The 20,133-nt window shown below is 39.3% G+C and overlaps 1 protein-coding gene across 1 annotated transcript in view; it reads left to right on the forward strand.

Moving 5' to 3' along the window:
- Nucleotides 1–19,974, forward strand: part of LOC139461066 (protein ERGIC-53-like) — a 38,275-nt gene extending 18,301 nt beyond the window's left edge. Inside the window, exons 9-15 of the mRNA XM_071242582.1 lie at nucleotides 1,050–1,132; nucleotides 1,978–2,041; nucleotides 2,432–2,632; nucleotides 4,090–4,181; nucleotides 4,775–4,940; nucleotides 5,961–6,073; nucleotides 6,862–19,974. Coding sequence (XP_071098683.1) covers nucleotides 1,050–1,132; nucleotides 1,978–2,041; nucleotides 2,432–2,632; nucleotides 4,090–4,181; nucleotides 4,775–4,940; nucleotides 5,961–6,073; nucleotides 6,862–6,898 — 756 coding nt within the window. The 3' untranslated portion in view covers nucleotides 6,899–19,974. The remainder of the gene's footprint in view (nucleotides 1–1,049; nucleotides 1,133–1,977; nucleotides 2,042–2,431; nucleotides 2,633–4,089; nucleotides 4,182–4,774; nucleotides 4,941–5,960; nucleotides 6,074–6,861) is intronic.
- Nucleotides 19,975–20,133: the final 159 nt, after the last annotated feature.

The raw sequence follows: 20,133 nt of genomic DNA on the forward strand, positions 1-20,133 counted from the left end.
AAAAACTGTTCAGTGCTATGTTGAACACAATCTTATCAAAAACAAGTCTTAGTGCTCTCCACTGCTACACAACGATCTGAGGACATCCCATTGCATGTCACATTGACACTGACGCTGGAAGTACCAACAGACGTTAATAGATGGTACTTGTTGTCACCCTGCCTGGTTCTTGACATAGAAGAAGAACTGGTCGGCTTGGAGTATAAGGAGTCAGAGTATGGTATCTCAGTGGGCTCTCACTATTAAACCAGCATAACTTCAGAAACAGACACACACGCCATCACACATGCACGCACCACTGTATAAGTGCAGTAATGTTAACCGTGATGTTAAGCCCCATTTCACCCCACCCCGACCCAAGGCCTTTGTTGTACCTCATGGTCTTAATGCTGGAAAAGGGGTAGCTTTGTGTGGTTAAAGTTTGTCTTCACATGCTTGAGGCCCAGGGTTGGGTTCCATGCCCAGGGTTGGGTTCCATGCCCAGGGTTGGGTTCCATGCCCAGGGTTGGGTTTCATGCCCAGGTTCAATGCCATAGAGTTGAGTTCAATCTGTGACGCCCATTCTTGGCGTCCATTCTTGGCGTCCTCTGTCATTCTTGAGCGCCTCTGTGGTCTAGTGGTAGAGCGTCCGCTTTAAAGGTCCGGGGTTCGATTCCTGTCCGTGTCACACCAAAAGCTGTAAAAGATGGCACTTTGTGTTACAATGTCTGGCGCTCGGCATTAAGGGGCTAAAAAAAGGACTGGTCGGCTCGGTGTCACTATACTGTGTCTGAGTGGGATTGTTCATGTTAAACTGCGGCATGGTGTCTCAGTGAGCTAGCACTATAAAACAGCATCAGTTCGGACTGGTACAAGCAGCCACACACACACGTGCATGCACATAGCTATATAAGTGCAATAATCTTGGACAAACATTAAACCCAATTTCACCTCTGTCATACCATGTCTGGACTATTCTAAAAGAAACTTAAAACAATACTCACTCACTATTGGTGGAAGAATGCTCGAAACGGCACACACCCAAACTGACTATTTTTTCTTGGTTGCAGGGCCAGGTTTCTGAAGAAGAGAGGAAAAAGTTTGAAAAGGAATTCGAAGACTATTATAATGAGCTTGAAAAGGCAAAACAAGAGTAAGTAGATATCCTATGTTACAACGCAAACCATGGAAACAACATTCATTTCGTCCTCTATCTCTAATTACCTGCCCTTGATTTTCACTGACATTTTACTGACTAATCAAACGTCTACAAAAAGGAAGTAGGTAAGGGAGGTGGACATGAAGATATTACATCTAAATTATTTGGTCTTTCTTTTAGTCAGTTGTTCAATGTTGAATATTTTTAAATCAGTGGGACTAGGCGCCTGTGATATTTCCAAACCAACATTGAGGCTGATTTGTAACTTGCATTTTGATTGGTCCGTTAGACTGAGTAGTGTAGCAAATCAAATTGGCTCATGGAATTCAAGGGCAGATGATTTGAGATCGCGAAAACCACAGGAATGGATCCAGGAGTCGGTGTAGCTTTACTGAAACGCGAACCCTGTAGATATAGAGGATGCATTACCTCAGTTCAAATCACGTATATTAGAAGCTGTGTTTTCTGGAAATAAAGGAAGTAGCACCTTGAAAATTCAGTGCATTATCTTGAACTTATCTTCTTCAAACAGTAACAGACTCTGAATTCATTTTGTGATAAAGGGCAGACAACTCTCATTTGAGAACATTTGATTTTCCTAAATTTCTAGACACCTGTTTCTTGAAATTACATCATTAAACCTAGGTTCTAGAATTCTGAACATCATGCAGTAATTTTGTATTACCTGTTTTTTAAAGTATTTTTTCTTCGGATAATTCAGTCTTATCTTCAAACAGTAATAGAGGTGTGGCCAAAGAGCAGAGAACTCCACTCTGAGAATGTCTGAATTATCTCCCCTAACCTGTTTTTTTTTAATGAATATGCCTTGTTTCCTGTAGTTTTCAGAAGCAGCACCCAGACAAGGCCAGAATGGACCCCTACCAGGTGGATGAGGATAAATGGGTAGGTGATGGAGTTCGAGAGCAACATCCTTGCTTATAGCCCTGTTAGAATAGTCTTCAGCAACCCATGTTTTGCTGTAAGAGGTGACTATGTAAAAGCAGACTAATGGGATTGGGTGGTCAAGCTCAATCACGTGGTTGATGCATGTCATCTTATCCCGATGCTCATGACATCAATCAATGGATCGCCTGGTGACTGCTGTCACGTAACTGGAAAACGGTAAACAACAAACAAAGCTAATAGATGAAAATATTGGACTTTGAAACTTTTGTGCAGGGTTTTTTCTAGACCTGCTCAGAGGCTAATGTTTGATATAATGTAAACCTGAGCATTAAAGATTCCGCCTTGTTGGTCTTAGTTTAGTTTTAATCAATTTTCTTTTCTTTTCAGTTCGAAAGCCAGAACGAGAGAGAGATGAAGCAGATATTCGATGGACAGTCAAACATTCATGTGACTCTGAAAGACTTAAATCGAAAGATGGACGAGCTTCTTGGCAGACAGGAACTAGTGTTGTCTAAAATCAGTATGGGCACTCAGACTGGTGGACAGGTGCCCCAAGGTCAAGTCCCCCAGACTGGACAGCAGCACATGGTAGGTGACCACACAGTCCGGGTAGTGGTGGGGGATGGGGAGGATGTGACAGCAGCACATGGTAGGTGACCACACAGTCCGGGTAGTGGTGAGGGATGGGGAGAATGTGACAGCAGCAGATGTTAGGTGACCACACAGTCTGGGTAGTGGTGAGGGATGGGGAGAATGTGACAGCAGCAGATGGTAGGTGACCACACAGTCCGGGTAGTGGTGAGGGGAGGGGAGGATGTGACAGCAGCAGATGGTAGGTGACCACACAGTCCGGGTAGTGGTGAGGGGTGGGGAGGATGTGACAGCAGCAGATGGTAGGTGACCACACAGTCTGGGTAGTGGTGAGGGATGGGGAGGATGTGACAGCAGCAGATGGTAGGTGACCACACAGTCCGGGTAGTGGTGAGGGATGGGGAGGATGTGACAGCAGCAGATGGTAGGTGACCACACAGTCCGGGTAGTGGTGAGGGGAGGGGAGGATGTGACAGCAGCAGATGGTAGGTGACCACACAGTCCGGGTAGTGGTAAGGGATGGGGAGGACGTGACAGCAGCAGATGGTAGGTGACCACACAGTCCGGGTAGTGGTGAGGGGAGGGGAGGATGTGACAGCAGCAAATGGTAGGTGACCACACAGTCCTGGTAGTGGTGAGGGATGGAGAGGATGTGACAGCAGCAGATGGTAGGTGACCACACAGTCCGGGTAGTGGTAAGGGATGGGGAGGATGTGACAGCAGCAGATGGTAGGTGACCACACAGTCCGGGTAGTGGTGAGGGATGGGGAGGATGTGACAGCAGCAGATGGTAGGTGACCACACAGTCCGGGTAGTGGTCAGGGATGGGGATGATGTGACAGCAGCAGATGGTAGGTGACCACACAGTCTGGGTAGTGGTGAGGGGAGGGGAGGATGTGACAGCAGCAGATGGTAGGTGACCACACAGTCCGGGTAGTGGTGAGGGATGGGGAGGATGTGATACTGATACTGATTCATATCTTCAATTCAAGTCCCGTCATCTAAGTCACTTTATTTTTGCTGTGCGGAGTTATGTACCTTAGGTGTGCCAGAAACCTATGATCACCGTGATTTTGTTTCTAGGTTTGTCCATGAAGATCTGGGGTAGAATAGGTCTTCAGCAACCTGTGCTTGCCCTAAAAGGCGACTATGCTTGTCGTAAGAGGCGACAAATGGGATCGGGTGGTCAAACTCGCTGACTTGGTTAGTGTATGTTATCGTATCCCAATCGATACTCATGATATTAATGACTGGATTGTCTGGTCCAGACTTGATTATTTACAGACCGCCGTCATATACCTGAAATATTGCTGAGTGCGGCATTAAACAACAAACAAACAAAAATACTTGGCTCCACAATGAAGACGTTTTGTGATTTTGCCATAGTTTTGTATGTCAATGATTTATGCTAATGGTTACAACAAACTGGTTTATTCATTTTTTGTCTTTTCCAGGGTCAAATCAATATTGACACAATCAAAAGACATGAAGTTGACAAAGTTTTTAATAATCAAAATGATCTCATAAACCAAATACGGGACATGAGGTGAGTACCGCATATTATACCTGACCAAGCAGCTGTAGAAACTAACATTCTTAGTCCAGTAGTCCTTATAATGATAACATATAGCAAGTCCCTTATCATCGCTGCCGCCAGAGTGCCGTTTCCCCTCTAACCACAAATGTAGTGACATATATTTTTTTTCGTGGAACGGAAACTCCCCAAACTTATATTCTTACTTTACCAATTACATGAAAGTTGAAATTAAATAGAAATTCCAAATTGTCAACTGAAATAAATTAGCTGGGGGAAGAGTATTCAGTGTCATGAGAGTCATAACTGCAAATACAATTTCAGAATATTTGCTCATGATATTAATCATTGATCTGCCATGACAAGACTTATCTTTTTTAAAGATTCAGTGTTTGAAATTAAGCATCAAACTCAGTGGGTCCTTGTCATAGCCCTAATGTTTAAAGTTTATTAGACCCAAGATGAAATGCCAAAAACAACCCAGGACCCTCTAAATTTCTAACACTGCCAGCTGGAATTTTAATAACTCCAGCATAACAAAGAAATTCTCTAATTTAGTCATCTATTTTTACAGATTGTTGACAGTATTACGATCTTTGTTTCAGAGCGGTGATAAATGATGTACAGCAGAAAGCCAACATCATCCAGGGTTCTGGGGGACAGCAGCAGGGCGGGGGAGGGGGCGGGGTAGTCCAGCTCACCCTCCATGAGTTGAAGGATAACCTCAACAATGCTAGGAATGATATTGCCATGCTGCTCACAAGGCCGCAGGTAGGTGCCCACGAGATGTCTTGGTGACGTAATGCATGGTTCTTTTACTAAGTTAGAAGGCAAAGGAGAATTTGGGATACATCGGACTGCAGTTACCGTAGCCCATACTCTGATTTCGATTAGTTCCCAGCCGTTGCTGGTCATTAGAGGCAATGAGATGGATCGGTCGACTTGGTTGATTGTGTGTCATTGTACCCTTGTCATGCTTATGGTGTGAGATGCTGTGCATAATATCAATCACAAGATTGTCTGATCCAGACTCAATTATTTACAGACCGCCATGACATTGCTGGGTTAAACAACAAACATACTTGAAAGTTATTAATCAAGATTATTTCAAAACTTTTTTAATATAAGTTTTTGAAAATTTATGCATAGCATGGATTGGTAAAAGGGTAGTTGTAGCTATTGTCAGGTGTACACTTGCAATGCATCTGTACGTCAGTGAATCGTGACATTCCTTCCCTGAAGATACGGGGTAGAATAGGTCTTCAGCAACCCATGCGACTATGCTTGTTGTACAAGGCGACTAACAGGATCGGGTGGTCAGGCTCGCTGACTTGGTTGAAGCATGTCATCGATCCAAATTGTGTGGATCGATGCTCATGATATTAATCACTGGATTGTCTGGTCCAGACTCAATTATTTACAGACCACCGCCATATAGCTGGAATATTGCTGAGTGCGGCGTAAAACAACAAACCCAAAACATTCCTCCCCAGTGATGTACAGTGCTGCCATTATCAATGCAGACTTGAGTCCCTTACCACTGCCAGCCCCCCTGGCATCATTTGAAGCTTCTGTTCTGCATCAAAATTAAACTCCATGAAATACTTTAAATACTGTTTAGAGCAGTGTCAGTTGTTCAAAATGGCGTCTGTCTGACTTTGACAGATTACTTTGCAGGAAGTCGGACATGTTTTGTTGTCAGTTGTGGTTTTTTTTATGGGGAATGACTTCTTTTCCATTGAAGATAAGGAAAATGTACATCTGTGTTTTAATCCGTGTTTTGTATTGCAGGCTGCAGCCGCAGCGGCTAACTGCCCGACACAGTCCGGCTGTCTGACACCACTGGTGTTCTTCATCGCTCTAGCTGCACAAGTTATACTAATGATTGGATATATGGTTTATAAGTAAGTTGTTTGTGCTCAAGAATATTTACAACCCTTTCTAACTTCATGTTTTCTCCATCCCGTGAAGATTCCCGGTTAGAATTAGTCTTCAGCATCCCATGTTGTCGTAAGTGGCGAGTAACGGAATCGGATGGTCAGACTCGCTGACTTGGTTGATGCATGTCATTGTATCCCAATTGTGTAGAGCGATTCTCATGATGTCAATCACTGGATTGTCCGGTCCAGACTCGATTATTTACAGACTTTTCATATACTGGAATTATTGCTGAGTGCGGCGTTAAACAACAAAGAAACTTTTATGTGTTTGCCCTGGGACAGAACAGAAACTCAATCATTTTAGTTAAAATTCAGCAATGATAATTAAAGGAAAAGCTAAGAAATATGCATTTCGGTTTACTTGTCCTTGTGCTTGTTGCAAGAACCCACTGAACCTGGGATCCGGTTGTGTGCTGGGTACCAGATGGTGGGGATTGCTGTTTAATGCTGTCAATGGTTTGTTTGGTCCAAACTTGACTACTGACAGGCCACCGTAATTTGGCTGGAATATTGCAGACTGTGTGATATAGATATAACAACATTCAATCTTTCACTGCTTAAGTGCTGTGTTGGATTTATAACAAGAATGATAAAAACATATTTTAGAAAAGGTATTCATTTTAGGCATTGTAAATTCAAGAAAAGATAAAATCGCTATGAATAGCACAAGAATTTGTGTCCAGATATCTCTGCTTGACTTTATACATTGTCTGCATTTAACATGGTCTAAAATATTATATTTTATTTTTCAGACAAAATAAAGAAGCACAAGCGAAGAAGTTCTATTAGGAAGAGATGTCATTAGGTTTTAATATATTTCATCAAGTCTGTAATGTTTCACTCATATATGTTAAGTTGCCATTATTCATTTTGAAAGTCATCTCCAATAAATGAAAATATTTGTAATAAATCAGAAAATTTATTTTTTGTCGAAAATTTACCCTCTTTGGAATTTGCGCTGATCATGCATTAATTTCATCTTCCAAGGTTACCATGGAGACAGTGACATGTAGGGTATTGACATAAAAACTTAGGCCACAGTAAGTTTATTATCAGATTTTCATCCAAATCTTTTAAACGCTAGGCGGGAGTCGTTTTATCTTTTCTTTCCTGTTTAAACAAACCTTCAAAGGTATCTGTGTACAGTAACTGTTGATGGATTATTTCACATGAAGAATGAATGTTTGGTAGAACTATGTATGAGATTTATTTTATTATGTTATGAAAGGAACACATGTAGTGATTTTCTCCATCAGCATCATCAGTAGGTACTGGGTACTTCGGGATGATGAGAGGAGGTCAGGATGGCTGTTTATGGTAATGAGGTGATGGAGACGAACATTTTATTATTAATTTATGATTGCCTTGATTATCAGTTAATCTCAAGTAAAGTTTGGCCGTTGATAAGTTTTCGATAATGAGTTACATTGAAATATCTATGACTACGATAAGAGTCTTGAAGTCATCAACATGGAGACCTTGATGTACATGTGCACTGTTTGTGTTAGTAGGAAAGTAGGAATCAGAATATTTTTCAATTTATGTCAAGTGACAGCAATACTAAAGAATTGCCCATATGTTCCTTGTATAGATTTAAGGTTGTGTTTTGTCCTTTATTGTTCTAACTTGTAACCGGAACCTTATGATAACAGCATTTACAACTGGGGTTTTCAGTCTTTGAGAAGTTATACACATAAGGAAGAGAAATTATGGATGTCAACTTCTTTATTATGAGGAACCTGTTTGGTAGTATTTTCTTACTCCTTCTTCAGGTGAATGGATGCTATGAGGCAGAGAACATATATATGTACTGGGGGATACATGTAAAAACAGCAAAAGTAATAAGATAACAAAAGTGGAAACTTAAGAAGGAAAGCCAACAGATGATTGGTGCTGATTGGTGATTAGCAATAGACAATGGGCGCCAACAGATGATTGGTGCTGATAGGTGATTAGCAATAGACAATGGAAGCTAACATTTTACAGTAATTAGAGTTGATAGTTGATTATGAAGGGCAACTGGAAGCCAGGGCCCCGTTCCACAAAGCGATCTTAGCGCTAAGGTGATCGTAAGTCCCATACTTTAATATAGGTTTATGATCATCGTAGCGCTAAGATCGCTTTGAGGAACGGGGCCCAGGACTTATAATTACACCATCCATTCACCTGTCCAAGGAGTAAGCATATACTCCGAAACGTTGTGTTCCTCATAATAAAGAAGTTGACATCCATAAATTCTCCTCCTTAACTGGGGTGTTGTTGACTAAGGTCGAGGAGGTTTTATTCGGGTTAAGATAAATGTGACCTACCAGGAGAAAAGGCAGGAGGGTTTATTCGGGTTAAGATAAATGTGACCTACCAGGAGAAAAGGGAGGAGGGTTTATTCGGGTTAAGATAAATGTGACCTACCAGTAGAAAAGGGAGGAGGGTTTATTCGGGTTAAGGTAAATGTGACCTACCAGGAGAAAAGGGAGGAGGGTTTATTCGGGTTAAGATAAATGTGACCTACCAGGAGAAAAGGGAGGAGGGTTTATTCGGGTTAAGATAAATGTGACCTACCAGGAGAAAAGGCAGGAGGGTTTGTTCGGGTTAAGATAAATGTGACCTACCAGGAGAAAAGGCAGGAGGGTTTGTTCGGGTTAAGATAAATGTGACCTACCAGGAGAAAAGGGTAGGAGGGTTTGTTCGGGTTAAGATAAATGTGACCTACCAGGAGAAAGGGACCTTATGAATCCTAGGACATAATTGAGCTGTGATGTCATAACGAAAGATGTTTGACGTCAACTTAATTCCATAAAGTTCGCTTTAAGTACAGACTGAAGAAAAATATGTTATTTTTCTCTCGTTAGTTAGTAATGTAAGAAAAACATTAAATCAAAACATTTCAGCAAAAACGTCTACTTTTAATTTATCAGACTATATCTACAAATTGCATTTATAACGTGAACAGTTAAGTCTGAAACGGACTTTGCAGAAAATGAGTCAGAATGTTTGATGCCATGTATGTCTGTGATAAATATGAATTAAAGCGTGTGAATTATATTTTTGTGGTCCTAAGATTCTATAGTTTTAAAATATAATAAGAAGTCCACGTGTGATTTTTCACCCTAAGGTCCCTTATCTCATGGCTGGTCACTGATAATATTCAGCATGATATCACAGAATCTGATAGCGCTTCCATGATATAACCAATATTTAAGAAGTGATATGTTAGCTGTATTTATTGCCTATGTTTATGTTCTTTTCATATATTGGAGAAGAAAACTTATCATCTAGTCACCATTCCTCTTGTCAAGAGATTGAATGAAATCACAAAAACCAGAAGTGCTTCTGAAATAATAATTCTGTTAGATATCCTAAAAATACCTCAATTTACTTAGTGGTGAATCCTAATTTTGTTACTGTTATTTCTGTGGGCAAAACATGATGGTGCCTTATACATAACTGATGGTAAGGCTACACATACAGTTGGTTTTCAGCCATGGTGGGTGTTAGACAAATGGGGCGTTTGGTACCCAGACTCGGGATTTTAATCTTTATTACAAGAGCGTGAAAAAACGTATTCATTTTAGGGGTATTGTTATGCCACAAACTCAAGATTTAGTCATGAGAGTCATGGATGTATTTTGTTTAATGTGCCTCGGGGTAGAAAGAGGTATTTCATATTGAACACAGTTTTGAGGTCATCAAGCCACGATTCTCTGCCCTTGACAAAAATATGCCACTGGCCTATTCGAGCCCCAAGTTTGCAACCATTTCCCAAACTGGAAAAACAAAATTCCAAGTTTGTGTTATTTATCATGCTAATAGATACAACTACCATTATGGTTTTACAGAGTTGACTTGTGACTATTTTATCAAGCCGCTATGGAAGTAGAGGCATTGATGCATAGTTTACATGATGAAGATACCTCTGAAATATCAAAAATAGAAATTGTTTCAATTTTTTTAAAAGTAATGTATTTTTTACCAATTTGTCTGTCAGAGACACATGGTTTGGAATCTGAGATATATCTCTGAGTTTATCACCTGCTATTCTTGTCACACTAGTACCAGTGATGACAATTTTCCTTTATATGCAGATTTGTTTGGGTCTTTGAATACGCTTTTCCACATGACAAATGTTAGCAGATTTTTGTGCAGTTCCAGTAGTATCAACGTTGAGGTGATCCAACTGGAATGTGGAATTATGAAATATCAGTTCCTTTATTTTTATTTTATTTTATTTTACTGAATAAAAGAACAGAAATTGTCACAATATTTGCAATATTTAATTGTGAAACTGTTTAAGACAGATTTGTTGGCTAGCAAATATTCTTAAATAATCATTTTCCTGTGAGGTCCTTTGCCATCTGATTTTTTTTGTTTTTTAACCGTTTTTCAATGAAAGTCTGAATAGATTGACCCTGTGAATTCACAGTGCTTGATATTCCTGAGCTGCAGTAGGATGCCAACACTTTGCAGCTCATCTCTGAATACTTCAGCTCATTTTGGCAAGCAGAAACACCATTCTTTGCCTCAAATGTGATTGGTTAATCTAGCACAAGCTTATGATCCTTTGAAGCATAAACCAAAGAATGATAATCATTTCAACCTGTATGGAAATGAAAATTTCAAGTGTAACAGACATTATTTTTCCTGAATAATCTGTTCGAAAACATTGCTATTTTTGTTCCTTTAAACTTCTGAAATTGATCAATAAAACTGATTAGATGAGTATTTTTTAGGTCATCTCATGTCTAAGATTTCACAAACATTTTCATGTTAATTCTACACCATCCTGTACTCACATTCAATGTCATAAGCCAAAAGTCGAGGTTAGTTGACTATCATGCACTATGGCAGAGACGAGGGTTAGATACTGATGTCAAGCCAACTAGTAATCACTGTACAGAACAGGGCCACACTATTTTTTCATTTTACGGTTTTGACATCACATTTAATCAAAAACTGGTCTGAATGAAATATGGACAAAAAACACTTTCCACTTTTGTCAAATCGAGAGCTTAATATTCACATAGCTATGAGGAAGGTTAGAATTCAGTCGCACTCCTCATAACTTGGTTTGCCTTGTTAAATCATTCAATGTTTCTGCCAAAACCAAGGTCAGTTCCTGACATGGCAACACCATGTGGTGCCAAATGTTGGTGCCTCGCCACAATATATGATGCTTGTCTCAAAATATTGCTGGCCCGGGTACCCTTGCACAAAGCGATCTTAGTGCTAACTCCCATACTTTAACATAGGCTTAGTCTTAGTCTTAGTGCTAAGATCGTTTTGTGCAAGTGGGGCCAGGTGGGCCAGCTAACCTTAATAGTTACTGGTCAGTTTCAATTTTCACTTGCCTAAATATGTGACAGTTCAGAATGTTTAGCCCAACCGAAATGTTGCTAGCCTTGGCTAGTGGGCAAGCGGCTATGTTGTACACTGCCTCCCTACACTCCTACTAATATTGCTGGAATATTGCTGAAAGCATATCACCGTACACACTTATTGCTATGCTAAACAGTTGTTGAATTGTTGGACATCATCAGATTATATTTAAACATATTTTATTGCGGAAAACCAAATGGATTAGGCACAAGTGACACACTTACGAGGCCTTCTCCTAATCATCAGATTAACATCAGTCAGTGAAGAATATGTTCAACAACGCTTGTCTGAAGTTATCTATGTGTATATATAATGAATCATGCTCAACTAAGACAGCACTCTGTACTTTGTCTGTGTGCCCCTATTGTTGGTTGTACAGAAACAGCCAGATATCTTCATTTTGTACATACACTGTACATGTAAACGACACTGAGGTTTAGTGCTCCAAAGCATGATTCCTACATCAGTAAAACCCTATTCGTTGGAAACCTGTTTATCTGGAAACCCTGCTTTCTGAATGATGAATGGTTAGAACGTTTGTTTCGCAATGTTATCAGTCACCTAGTAAATTGAATCTGAGTATATTGATTTGGGGAAAAATGGCCAAAATTGATTTTTGGTATCCAAAACTGGATGACCGAGGCTTGTCAGCAGGCCAACATAGTCAGCTGTTTATGTATAACCCAAAGGGTAATAAGCTCTTTTTCATATAATGTCATTCTTACAACAATTGATGTTTAAGTTGTAATATCTCAATGAAGAAACCACATATGAATACAGGTAGGCCTATTAGCTTTTAGTGCCAAATGATTCACAGCCAAGTGTGTCCACATAAACAATCACACCTACATAATCAATCCCTATCTAAACTTTCTGGAAACGTCAGTCAATAGTCTCTGAAGAAAGCCGACAGAGCTCCTGTTCAGTGACTTCATTTGAAATTTATTGCACTGATAACATTATTCTTTGTATAAAAATCAATCTCATTAAAATCAGATCTTAGTTCTCTCTATCGCTAAACAAAGATCTGAGGACATCCCATCAAGGGTCACGTCAGAACGACCTTTCATCCAACCAATCAGAGCGCCGCTTACCAGATCATGATAGTGACTTGTGTTTTCTAATCATGCAACCACGAAATATTTAACACAGGGTATTCCGAACGACAGTTACAGGTTTGATGATCATATCCATGCAATCTAGGCCATCTATAAGCCATTCTAGAATGTTCTTTTTATCAGTTTTATATTTTTTAATCGAGAATACGTCAAAATATGTTTCGAAGCGTAGTCGGCTGTTTGAAACTAGTGTCGTAAAGCTCGAGAAAGCTGCCTTCTGATTGGCTAATGTCGATTTCTTGTCAGTCATTTCATTGGTCGGTCAAAATTCGAGAAAGGTCATTCTGACGTGACCCGTAATGGGATGTCCTCAGATCTTTGTTCAGGGGTATTGAAAACTAAGATCTGATTTTAATGAGATTGTATAAAAATTAACATTACAATGCGATTGTTTCAATACACATGACATACTTCATGTTGAGGTACTGACAAGCACTCCAACAAAATAAGGGCAGTCGGGTAGCCTAGTGGTTAAAGAGTTCGCTTGTCATGCCGAAGACCCAGGTTTCGATTCCCGACATAGGTACAATGTGTGAAGCTCATTTCTGGTGTCCCCCACCATGATATAGCTGGAATATTGCTAAAAGTGGCGTAAAACCATACTCACTCACTCCAGCAAAATACGGATGACCTATTGTGTTACGGGTTTTCGGATGCTTTAGGAACATTCATAGTTTTCTCTCCCATCACATGCACAACTGTAAAACATCTCATTCACTTATTAAAGACAATTTTCTCTTAAAGACGTCATCTGTGCATTTACAATGTCTGTGTGATGCTACACCCCCATTATGGTGGGAGTAATTGCAATAAACATGGCCCCTTGAAAATGTATGATGTCCGAAAACCTAGGATCTGACAATATATCTACTGATAGCTTTTCCTTGAGGAATATGAACACAATTTTATTACATTTGTGGCATGTTGTAATCGAATGTAACAGTGTAGCCTTGTCGACGCCTTTCAGTACTGGGCAGTGGAAAAACAGGGTTATCGCGTTTCCCTGTCACGCCAAGGTCTGCTTGAAGCGCATTTGTAGTGTCACGCTGACATGATATTGCTGGAATATTGCTTTAGACAGCATCAATCCCAGCTGACTTTAAACAATGGAGGGTTCACCTTTGTGTTCGAGAAGGGAGATAACTCCCATGTCTCATCACAACCATTTTTGCTAGAGGCACATGCTTTCATGTACTAGATAAACTTTGAAATGAGAAAAATATTCTTTCAATGAAAAAGATGCTAATGAAAAAAGTTTGTTAATATTTTCATACTGATAACCTGTTTACTCATCCTTAAAATCAAAATATTATTGTGCTGTAAAATAATAATGTCACTATACATGTTTGTTTGTACATTCTATATAAATAAGATGCATATACAACAAGAATATATTTTACTTATTCTTATGGAATGTTATATATTTCATGCGACCTTTCCTAATGTTAAAACAAAATGCTAGACATGGTGCAATTTCTTTTTTAGCCTTTCTTTTCATTCCTTCGTGATATTAGATTTCAATTTGATTAGAATAGCTTCCTTAAGCCAGAGAGAGATTAGAATTGCTAGAATAGACTGTATGTTTAGTTTGTTCATATTCACACCCTTCAAAATTCATGCTGGTCTGCTAGCCCCTGACTACTAAATTGTGCTGTGGACAAGACATTAACATTTAAAGTAACATTTAAAGGCTATATTTTAGAACCAGTTCTCACGGCTTCAATTGGGGCGCTCAGGTAGCCGAGTAGTTAAAGCGTTAGTTCCTCACCTGAAGACCTGGGTTCGATTCCCATCATGGGCACAATGTGTAAAGCCCATTTCTGGTGTCCCTCGCCGTGATATTGCTTGAATATTGCTAAAAGCGGCGTAAAACCATATTCACTCACTCACAGCTTCAATTAGCCACAATTGGAACTGAAAACAACTGATGGAAAATGTAAACGTGTTGCAGGACCAGCTACAAACTCTGAGGTCTAATGGAATAAGTTTTCCTCTGGACTAGTCTTTAAGAAATGAATGACTAAGGAAGTACACAGTAAAACACTGTTAATCTAGATCCCATTAATCTGGAAAATTGGCACCTGGATGGTTACTGGTACAAGCATATTCAAGTACAAGTGACTCTGTAACAGTGACTTGTTAATCCAGAAAGGACAAGGTACCATATGGGGCTTTTGGCCCACTGGAAAGGTCAAATTTTGAATTTCTGGAAAACTTTGTAATAATGGAATGAAAATAATCTGTGATTTGAAAAATGGTTGACAACTAGCTTGTTTTTCTCGCTTACACATGAAAGTTTTGATTCTAGCATTTCAAGTGCATGAATATGAATAGCTAAAATGAGAAAATTCGATTTATGCACCCTTAATTATGGGCAATTAAATTCTGTAAAAAATATATCTGTCGTATAAACATTTCAGGCTGTGAGCATAAACCACGAAATTTACAATCTTTCAAGTCTGTTTTTTTTTCACCAAAATAATATTCTAATAAGAGCCTCCTATTTCTAATTTTGAGAGCACCCTGGCCGCTTATTAGGTCAAGTATGGCAAATGCTTTTTATAATCAGCCTTTTTCGTCACATCTTAGCCTTGCAAATACGTTTTGTATTATGATGTTGATTAGAACATGGCTGATAACAGTTTCAAAAAGTGTGCTCATTTCTTAAAGATGTCCCCATCATTATCTGTCTTTCGTTAATCTGGATGATGTCACTGGGAATGGTATCATTCAGACAGACAGAGTTTTGCTGATTTTGCCATTTGCAAATGGACAAAAACATGGTGTGGCATTAGGCCTTGTATTGCTCCCCAATACTTGGCCAAAATATTTCCTGAAGTCACTGCCAGTGAGTAGCATGGATGAGAATGATGTAAGGCAGGCGTTGTGATGTGCTTGTCCTGGCTCTGAATAGTTTCTCTAGTCTCATGATGTCGTGCTTCGTCAGTGTGAAGGCGATGTACTTAATGTTACACAGAAATGTTTGTCTTGTTTATAAATAGAGTATTTGTCATGTCATTGTCAAACTCATTAGAATCGGATCTCTTCCAACATGATACCTCTCTGCGTGACGACCTCATGTGGACCATTAGGTCCTTCTGCCTATGAGATGCCAGCGGTCTAAAATAACTTGGCTTCATCTCCACCATCTCAATTTGGTAATTTTAAAGTTAGCAGAAGAAACTCCCAACAGAATACAACATAGTTCACCCTTTTTAGGGTTGATGCCGTGGACACTGAAACGATAAGATGTATGAAATAGCCTCAATATAGTAGCATGGCTTTATGTTTTTGCAAACAGAACTCCCCGATTATGTTTATTTGATTAGATTGTTCACAACCTCCAGCCCCAGATCTTCATCATATCTAAGTAAAGGATCTGATTTTAATGAGATTGTTTCATTGTTCACTTTGTTTTAGTGCAAATTTGCAACTGAAACTGATTTACTATTTGAAATGCTATGACAAGTAGGTATTTTGGCCACACTTCTCTTTTCTTCTGGTTTAAGGACCCCTGGGTTACAAATTGTCAAATTGTAGGCTCTAACGCTGTTATCAAGCAAGTGATGTCACTTATATATGTATGTTATCCTTCCTTAATATATGTTTTGTGTCATGTCGGTAGCTGATTCAATCCATAAGCCAAATGTTTTCTAATATGTTGCTTGGGTAATATTGTGTTGCCTCTATTGTGGTTGAATAGCTCACAGGTAAGAGAGTTAGCTTGTACAATGATAGTTCTATTGTGCATTTCTTGTGAGGTTTGTGTGTGTATTCATGAGCAGTGACTAGACCCTTGGTGGAATAGGCCCCAGTGGATCATGCTTGTCACAAGAGACACCTTACCTGGCCGAGACTTGAGAGTTTATAGGCTGCTGCAATATGGCTGGAACATTGATGAATGTGGCTTTTAGCAACATGCACTTGACTACCCAATCCCTCTAAGGGGGCCGACCATTTTTAACAAATAAAATAAATTGTCCCAGAAAATGCTTGAAAAGAATAATTATGTTTCAGACTTGTTGATTAAAAAAGAATTTGTTCCACAAAAGTTACATTGTTGCAAGATGTTTTTCAAAAAAATAATTATGTATTTATTTTGGTGCAATTTTGGTGCAGTCAGTCTAACTTGATTTTTTTTTCAGCTGCAGTTGTGGAAACATAAAAAAAAACACATCTGTTTTCACATCTGTAGCTGAAAATAATACAGTCTCCATACAAAATTCCCAAAGACTTCCAGTGGTCAGCCCTGAAGAGCCAACTAAATTAGGAATTGGTTGGTCAGGCTGTTACCTGTCTGATTGTGTGTCAGTACACATATAACCCAGTAGCATTATTTGTTACTAAATTGTGTGCCTGGTCCAGACTTGATCAGTTGATCAGTTCTAGCCTGTTGCAATATGGCTGGAATAGTGCTGACTGCAGTGTTGAACCACATGCACTGATCTACCCAGCCCTTGTTAAGCTTCCCCGCAGTACAAATGAGATTACAGCACAATATCAAACATACTAGTAGTAGCATCAGTATTCAAGTAGTGCAGTGCCAAACTAGTTGTAGTTGCAGTAACCTGTAGCAATTACCTGTTTTCCAATGAAGTCTTCATTTCGCCCCCAGCTTCATGTATTTTCTTCCTGTTGCCAAATGCAGTAAGCATTCTGTCTCCCACAATTTACTCACCCGACACCACAGCTGTGAAGTCATATTTACGTACTGCCCTGGTTTTATTATCGAACATGGGTGCTGATATATAAGTTTTACGTGGCGGATTAGTCTAGTGGTTAAGGCAATCGCTTGTCCTGCCAAAGGCCCTGTTTGGATTCCACACATGGGTACAGTGTGTGAAGACCATTTTGGATACTGCTGAAATATTGCCGAAAGAGGAGGAAAACCTCACTAACTTGAAAACAGAAAATTTTAAAACTAGATTGTCCGGTTCAGGTGCTATGATGTACTGGCTGTTGTCATGTTCCTAGAATACTACTAAGTGTGAACGAGAAAAAAGTAACAGTCTACTTGTTGGCCTGTCAGTGTACTCTAGAAATAGCCATGGCTGCCAAGGCATGGTTGGGTGGGTGGGGTTGTAACAGTATTGAAGTATATGACAATGGTTCACAGCTTGAGACTCCTTCCACATGCTGCCACGACTGACTGATCTGAAAGTTGAATTCTTCCATACATGCCCATTTCTGGTGTCCCCGAACATGATATTCCAGGAATATTGCTGAAAGCAGCTTAAAACCCTACTCGCTCACTCACTCACTCACTATTCCATACATTCCATAGTGTTGCAGACATGGACAACAATCTTAAAGTAAGTGTTCAGGTGTGATGCTATAGCACCTTCCATCTCCTTTAAGTGAGACTATGAGTAAAGTTCATTCAGATGTTTGAAATCATGTATCGGTTTGATGCAAATTTGATGTTATGTTTATCATAAATCACTGGCCCATTTGATTCTTAGAAGTTATCAATGTATGCTGAACAAAAACCTAAGGATCATGAAATATTTTTATATTCCGTACACATTTAAAGTCTTCACCACCAAATAATATCCCCAAACATATTCATGATCCCTTACTTTTTTTGTTTGGTATGCTTGTCTTTAGCCAGTAATTGGGTAGATCGAACATGTTATATCAACTTTTCAATACTTGAAAATATTCTGACAACATTATATTGCTTATTATGCTTTGTAATTAGATGATTTGTGTCAGAAGGAAACTGCTCAGTCAAACATTATAAGCAATTACTATGCCTTATGTTTGTTTTGTTTCAAGTTATGCTACAAAAGCCTCTATTGTGGAGGCTTGCAATTTAACATTCCAGTAGGCTGCAGTTTTGAAATCGTATGCAGTACAGAGTTGCCTCCCTTGGCTGTGTAAGGATCTGCTGATGGTTGGAATCCTAAATGCTTTCTGACTATGAGCCTCTGTCTATCAGCAATATATGAGGCCTGTGGGTTCCACCGAAGTGATAACATCTATGACCTGCATCACTTACATCTTTCATCCCACGTTCAGCTGACTGCATTAATTTATATAAAAGAAGTATGGTAAATCAGTGCTGAACCAGACTTTATCAGGTGTGTCAATTGGCCACAAGGGTCCAGATGCTTCTTCGTTCCTGGTATAGCAGAAGGACCTGGGCTTGTGTTTCAAGTGTGTATGATCTGTCACTGTTGGCTTTCCTACCACAATACTCTGACATACTAGCTATGGGGCCGGATTTTTAAAAAGAAATATAATCTGTTTCCGAAAATCCTTGAGAAAATAATCAATTAGGCCTCAGGGTTTTAAAAGACATGCTGAGTTCTGGAAGTACTATTTTGAGAGGGAAAAGTACTGTATGCTCATCCTTTCACTTAAAACATCTATGTAAACTGACTGAAAAAAGGATCTGCTTCAAACAAAACTCCTAACCGCCCCAAAGAACATTTAATAGTTGATCCCCGACTCAAATAGACATGTGTCAGTGTCTTTGATGACTGCATGACTCACTTTGAAACAGTGCAGTTGTGTAGGGTGTTCTTTTCTATGTCTGTGCCTTTTCACCACTGGCCTAAGGCCCAAGGCTAGTAAGCTTTTTAACTGGCTAGTAAGCTTTTTTAACTTGCTAGTTTATTGTAACACTGTAACAGTTACCAAGTGGTAAAATCAGTTTCATTAATGCCAGATTAGGAAGTTTGGGAATAGACTGCTATGTCTTCTGGTTTGTAGGCTGTGTTGTCAGAGAAAGTAGTTGTTTTTGTCATGCTGTTTGTGTTTTGGATTATAAATTGTTTTCACTATTCACATAAATTGTTAAGTTTTGAGGTACCGTATTTCCTCTACTACAAATTGATGCCAGGTGATACGCTCTTTCCCCAAAATAGAATGTCTCATTAATTTAAATGAAATTAATGATACCTATCACATTAAGTTATGGCATGTAATGATTGCTCCTTTTTACTTCCGATATCTCAACGTGTCTTTAGAAACGGTATATCAAGTGTACACATTTGGGGGGATTTGGTTAGGTAATGAGTACCCACTGGGCCAGCACTTAACAGTTACCGAGTCAATGTCTTGTGTAAATTTAAGGTGCCATTGCATCCAACAGAGGAAATATGGTATCCTCACCAAGATCAGTATCGAAACATGGGTCATGTTTATTGATTTGAATCACAGGAAAATAACAATCTCATGTATTGATGTCATCCTATGTTAATGACAGATGAATATTTTATGGTTGTTGACTGTTTTAGATGTATTTTGATGAGAATTCATCTGTGTTTTTTCGGTCATAAATAGCTCATATTTTCATCATGTCTGTATGTGTGTATTACACAGAGGGATTGGTATGTATCGTATGTCGCTGGTTGATAATAAAATCTATACAAAACACTACTTTTGTTTATTATTTGTTTGTTTGTTGTTTAACACTGCACTCAGCAATAGCCCATTTCTGGTGTCCCCCGCCGTGATATAGCTGGAATATTGTTAAAAGCCGCGTAAAACCAAACTCACTCACTCAGCAATATTTCAACTACATGT

This window comes from Haliotis cracherodii, unplaced genomic scaffold, assembly GCF_022045235.1.
Source record: "Haliotis cracherodii isolate W230 unplaced genomic scaffold, xgHalCrac1.p SCAF_14, whole genome shotgun sequence".
In the NCBI taxonomy this organism is placed as follows: Eukaryota; Metazoa; Mollusca; class Gastropoda; order Lepetellida; family Haliotidae; genus Haliotis; species Haliotis cracherodii.